We start from the raw sequence: 6919 nt of genomic DNA on the forward strand, positions 1-6919 counted from the left end.
CTTTTATCCCATACAGCAATTTTTGTGTAAAAAATCTTACACCTCGAGGCTAGGTTCACACTATGTAACTGTGCGGCTGTATTTTTTATGCGGCTGTAAATGTGCGTATGAAACTCCGGCCGTGGGAAAAAATAGACATGCGGCTGAAAACATACGGTCATTTACTTGGAAATCTGGTTCAACTAAAAATAACAAATAAAATCTTAAGAAAGTGATGCAAACACCTCTGGATGCATCTGGGAAAGCAGGGAACACAGTTTACATGAATTGCTATTACCGGGGTTTGCGATCCTCTGCAGTATGCCGATGCCTCTCATGGTTAATCTATTAAAATAATAAAACACATTTTCGTTGTAATAAAGTGCCTTTCGTTGTTCAATAATTAAATTTAAACTAATCCATCATTTTGCAATTAAATATACTGTTAAAATAAATAGATATATAAATAAATGTATATTTATATATATATTTATTTTTTGACAGTATATTTAATTGCACAATGATGGATTCGTTAGAATTAAATTATTGACCAACGAAACTGAATTCATTTAATCGAAAATGTGTTTTATTAATTAAATATTAATTAGTACAGGAAGCTCTATAAGCCGTTAATTCATATTGCCGGCAAAAGAGCTTTCTGTACTAATCATCACTTTACTTTAATGAAAACATCAAATGTTTCTTCTAATTATGTTATCACAATAGCATTATTAGAAGAAACATTTAGAATTATATGTGCGCTCAGCTGATTGGCTGATCGGCTCAGCGCACATATAATTAGCGGGTCCGCAGCACAGTGACTTCATTGTGCTGCGGACCAGCGAAGAGGCAACATCGGGGTGAGTATAGAGCTCTCCCCACCCCCTCCCCAGCACTGCACCCCTCCCAGCAAGGAAGGGGGGGTCAGTTAACCCCTTCCTTGCTGGGAAGGGTGCAGTCTGACATCAGTCTGGCCCCCAAGGGGTTAAGGGGGATGCAATACATCCTCCCTTAACCCCTTGGGGGCCAGACTGTAAGCAGCGATCTGTAAAGATGCTGCATACTGTAAGGTGCACAACACCGCTCACAATGATGGGTGTTGTGCTCCTGTTTGTGTGTTTTTTGTGTGTTTCTCCCTTTTTGTTTTTCAGATATCGGTATCCTGTGGATTACGTCGGATTACGTGGACTACGTCGATGACCAGCGTTTTTTTAATGTTTTTTTTTTATAAAATGGTCAATGAGGGGTGTGGGGGTGTTTTTATTTGAATAAAACATTTTTTTAACTTGTCTCTTGTCTTTATTTCTTTACTTTATAGACTTAGTAGTGGAAGCCGTCTAATAGACGGAATCCATTACTAAGTTGGGGCCTAGTGTTAGCCGGTATAAAATGGCTAACACTAACCCCCTATTATTACCCCAGTACCCAATGCCACCAGGGGTACTGGGAAGAGCCGGGTGCCAGTGGTCCCGGAGCGTCAAAATTGGCGCTCCCGGACCGGGCGGCAGCAGGCTGGTAAGATTTAGGCTGGGGAGGGCCTAAACCAATGGCTCTTCCCACCCTGGTGTTACCAGGCTGCTGTCGTTTGGTTTTTAACCCGGCTGGTTATAAAAATAGGGGGGACCCTATGCGTTTTTTTTTTATTATTTATTTATTTAATTAATATTTAATTAATAAAACACATTTTCGATTAAATAAATTCAGTTTCGTTGGTCAATAATTTAATTCTAACTAATCCATTATTGTGCAATTAAATATACTGTCAAAAAATAAATATATATATAAATATACATTTATTTATATATCTATTTATTTTAAGGGTACAAACCCACTTGACGTATTTGCTGCGTGAATCAGTCTTAAAAATAAGCAGGCAAAACGCAGGTTGGCTTTATACGATTGTTCTGCGTTAAAATACGCAATTGCGTATTTTTGAAGGGTGAAGCTTGTTGTTAGCAAAGCATCAGTTGTTAACAACCTGTGCGAAAAACGCATGTAGCTTCACGCTTCAAAAATACGCAATTGCGTATTTTAACGCAGAACAATTGTATAAAGCCAACCTGCGTTTTGCCTGCTTATTTTTAAGACTGATTCACGCAGCAAATACGTCAAGTGGGTTTGTACCCTAACAGTATATTTAATTGCCAAATGATGGATTCGTTAGAATTAAATTATTGACCAACGAAAGGGACTTTATTACAAAGAAAATGTGTTTTATTAATTTAATATATTAACTATTAGAGGCATCGGCATTCGGCATCATTGCCGGCTATTTTTGAAGTACTCCGTACGGACCGCCTGTCAATCCTCGGCCGCATGTCCAGCCGCAAACAATGTTCTTGTTCATTTTTTACGGGTCTGTTTACGATCGGGCCGTAGATTCATACATAGTGTGCACTGTGCAGCCGTATATCCTATACTTTCCAGCGTACGCATGAACCACCAAAAATACCGCCGCACAATTACAGCCGCAAATACAGCCGCACAGTTACATAGTCTGAACCTGGCGCAATACTGATACCTAAAGGTTATTAGTGTTATTGGTAAAGTTAGGTTAATAAGCTCCACAATAGAGATTAATTGTATTCTGTAGCCTGTACTGTAGTTCTAAAGAAGGTAAATGTAATGATATTACCAAATCAGCAGCAAGAACATCATTTTATTTTAATTGGAATGGGAGCACATTGAAGTCTATTCAACCATTTAATGCTGCTTTTACACGGAACGATAATTCGCCAGATCTTACGATTAACGATTTCGAAGTAACGATTTTTTTTTTATAATGATCAGCGTTTAGACGGAACGATATATAGTATGGAAAATTTGTTTTGCGATCGCTTAAAGGGGTTGTCCGGCGAAAAAAAATTATTCACAGAATAACACACATTACAAAGTTATACAACTTTGTAATGTATGTTATGTCTGTGAATGGCCCCCTTCCCCGTGTCCCACCACCCCCACCCGTGTACCCGGAAGTGTGGTGCGCTATACATTACCTGTCGCGTGCCGACCACGGTCTCCGATCGTCAGCAGTGACGTCTTCTTCGGGAGCTTGGCGGATCTTCCCGAGTGCCGGCCGCCCTCTGCAGCGTCATCCGAAGCTCAGCCGCGATTGGCTGAGCATAACTGTGCTCAGCCAATCGCGGCTGAGCAGCTGATGACGTGGCCGCGTCATCAGCCGCGATTGGCTGAGCACAGTTATGCTCAGCCAATCGCGGCTGAGCTTCGGATGACGCTGCAGAGGGCGGCCGGCACTCGGGAAGATCCGCCAAGCTCCCGAAGAAGACGTCACTGCTGACGATCGGAGACCGTGGACGACACGACATGCGGTGAGTATAATGCACCACACTTCCGGGTCTAGCGTGGGTGGGGGGAAACACGGGGAAGGGGGCCATTCACAGACATAACATACATTACAAAGTTGTATAACTTTGTAATGTGTGTTATTCTGTGAATAATTTTTTTTCGCCGGACAACCCCTTTAAGCCTATCTCGCACATAGGTAAAATCGGTGAACGACTGTTTACACAGAACGATCTGCGAATTTTTTGCGAACGACGAAAGACGATTTAAGAACATGTTAAAAGATCAAAATGAACGATTTCTCGCTTGTCGTTCGATCATTCACTGCGTTTACACGTACGATTATGGTTCAAATTTGATCGTTATCGTGCAAATTCGCACGATAATCGTTCCGTGTAAACGCAGCATTAGTCTATTCAATATACAGATGTCCGAATGGTCATACATTGTGTAAACGAAGCATGCATTAGCAGATGCAATTATTTGTGCGCCTGTAGGGGAACAACGGCGATTGTTTAATACAGTGCGTGAACAATGCCCATTGTTCCCGTAAAGTGCAATGCAGTGCATTATTTTAAGGCAAGAATGGCCATTGTTTTAATCGCCAACAATGGCCATTCTTGTCTAAAAAAAAACATTGTATGAACATAGCCTAAGCAGAATATGTTTGTTAAGTTTACTAATATGGTAGAAAAGTGTTGAAAATTTTAGATCGCTGGAACCATTATTCTATAGGACCATACAGATAAATCCTAACTCTTATCTCCTTATTAGTGGTGCAAAAAGAAAAAAAAGAAAACTATATAGCCGTGGAGCTGAAGTTTTTGCTGTTAGATGCTTTTAATATCAACAATAAATGTTACTATATGTGCTGTATTTATAGTTCCATAGGCTTATTATTACCTCTGTGTGATCAGAAGCCTATAGAAGCTTTGTTACTAGTGATGAGCGAGTACTAAAATGCTCGGGTGCTCGTTATTAGAGACGAATATTTCCCGATACTCGGGTGCTCGTTTCGAGTAATGAACCCCATTAAAGTCAATGGGAAACTCAAGCATTTTTGCAGAGGACCCAAGCTCGGCAGAGGGAAGGTCGTGTGAAAACCTATCAATCTCAGAAAATGATGGAAACACCACGGAAATGGAAAGGAAACAGCATGGGCAGCATGCAAGGATGCCTCTGAGGCTGCCTAATCGCACCTTTATGCCAAATTCTGGGCAACAGCCTGGTTAAAACAGAGGTAGGCATATGAACCACCCAAAAACTCAGCCTGACACAGCATAGCAGTGAGAACACAGTAAACCATTACAATAGAGTTAGCATATAAAGCACCCAAAAACTCAGCCTGACACAGCATTACAGTGAGAACACCGTGAACCATTAAAACAGAGGTAGCATATGAACCACCCAAAAACTTAGTCTGACACAGCAAGGCAGTGAGAACACAGTGAACCATTAAAACAGAGTAAGTAAATGAAGCACCCCAAAATTTAGCCTGACACAGCATGGCGGTGAGAACTCAGTGAACCATTAAAACAGAAGTAGCATATGAACCACCACAAAATTCAGCCTGAAACAGCAAGGCAGTGAGGACACAGGGAACCATTAAAACAGAGGTAGCATATGAAGCACCCCCAAATTTAGCCTGACACAGCATGGCGGTGAGAACTCAGTGAACAAGGTAGATAAGGCCTGACATAACATGGCAATGAGGACACAGAGAACCATTAAAATTGAGTGAGGTAGCAAGTGACCCTCCCAAAAATTATGCCAGACACACCATGGCAGTGAGGACACAGAGAACCATTAAAAGTGAGTGAGGAAGCAAGTGAGCATCCCAAAAATTACTTACTCGCTAGGAAACAACATGTATTCCAAAAAACTTGGTCACCATGGCTTCTGTAAAGGGATTCCAAAACAACTACATAACTAAGTGGCTTACCCCCCTGGATTGAATCACCACTATTTACCTGAAATGTATAATTCAACATTACAGTCAGCACAGATACCCCCCCTCCCCCGTCTCACCTCCTGCTCCTTCCTCCACCCCACCTTTCTCTATTCTTCGCCAGTGTATACCCCCTTTCTCTACAACCCCCCCACTCACCCCCCCCCCCCCCCAACCCCCACTTTCATTTCTATTGATCCTCCCATTCTATTACTCCTTCCATTCCATTTACTCGTTATGTTCGCCAGACAGTAGTTCATATTGCTACCGGGAACCACAAGGCTACAGAGATAAAGGGACGGTAGCAGAAACCTATGTCTCTCTCCAGAACCACCGAAGAGGATGGACACATTTCTGAGACAAAAGCAACGAGCAGAACTCTACCGGCGGTATCTAGCACCTATTGAATTATCACTTGGTACACATCCCGACATCCTCAGGATACAAACCGAAACCTGCAGGACTATCTAAGCCTTCATATAATAATCTTGCCCACTGTCTACTTAATGGAGGGATATAGAGAGGAGGAGGAAGAAGAGAAGGAGAAAGAGGTATACAAATCATGAGAGACCGCGACCGAGGTAGGCCCCGCAATCCTCGGTGTGGGCAGCACATGAGCGGAACCAGGGTCAGACTCTGTCCCAGCCTCCACCAAGTTGACCCGATGTACCGTCAGGGAGATATAGTGTTCCTGCCAGCCAGAACTTGTCCACGTGTCCGTGGTTAGGTGGACCTTGTCACTGACCGTGTTGGTCATTGCATGGATGACGTTATCTGGCACGTGCTGGTGTAGGGCTGGTACGGCACACCATGAAAAGTAGTGGTGGCTGGGGACAGAGTACCGAGGGACAGCCACCGCCATGAGGTTCCTAATAGCCTCTGTCTTTACCAGCCGATAGGGCAGTATCTCTAGGCTCAGCTGTTTGCCTATGTGCACATTTAGGGCTTGTGCATGCGGGTGAGTGAAGATGTACTTGCGCTTCCGCTCAAAGGTCTGTTGTAGGGACAGTTGAGCGCTGCACTAGGACACTGTTAGGACTCGGGCCGGGCGTTCGGCTCGGCGTCCATAGCAGCCATATGTTTTTCACTAACTCTGCTCTGCTGTTCTGTGTTGTAGCAGAGGCCAGGGTTTCACTCCCCTGGCTGATCAGCTTAGGTGTTGTGTGTGTTCACTAATTATTGATTGACAGCTGACTCACCAGTTAAATGTCTGTATCTGGGCAGGACCTGGAGCCTCAGCCCCAATCAAGTCTGGGGCTGGGACTCCAGGCTCCATAAGTATCAGCCCTGAGCTCTCATTCCTCGCCTGCGATGGTACCTGGTTCACCCTAGAGTTACTTGACCTAGCCTTTAGTCTGTATTTGATTCCTGGTTACCTGACTTCTGCTATTAACCCTTTGACTACCCCTTTGGACACGATTTTGTACTGTGCTGCCCGTTTGGTATTTGACTTGGACTTCTGACTTCTCCTTATTGTGTTTTGTCTGTCTTGTATTGGTCTGTGTTTCACTCAGCCAGCCTAGGGACTGCCGTCCAGTTGTCCGTTTGCTATTTTAGAGCATCTGAGGCAAGAAGGTAGGGACAGCGGGGTGGGTGCCAGCTTCAGGGCTCACCTGTCCGTGTGTCTCCCTGTCCCAATCCTAACATTATCGCAGGCCCAATAATCCCCGCCAGCGATCACGACAGCTC

The 6919-nt window shown here is 43.6% G+C and overlaps 1 protein-coding gene across 1 annotated transcript in view; it reads right to left on the bottom strand.

The window, feature by feature from the left end:
- Nucleotides 1-6092, bottom strand: part of LOC138770460 (embryonic protein UVS.2-like) — a 29816-nt gene extending 23724 nt beyond the window's left edge. The window contains exon 1 of the mRNA XM_069949563.1: nucleotides 5855-6092. Coding sequence (XP_069805664.1) covers nucleotides 5855-6092 — 238 coding nt within the window. The remainder of the gene's footprint in view (nucleotides 1-5854) is intronic.
- Between the last annotated feature and the right edge of the window lie 827 nt (nucleotides 6093-6919).

This window comes from Dendropsophus ebraccatus, chromosome 13 (assembly GCF_027789765.1).
Source record: "Dendropsophus ebraccatus isolate aDenEbr1 chromosome 13, aDenEbr1.pat, whole genome shotgun sequence".
Classification (NCBI taxonomy): Eukaryota; Metazoa; Chordata; class Amphibia; order Anura; family Hylidae; genus Dendropsophus; species Dendropsophus ebraccatus.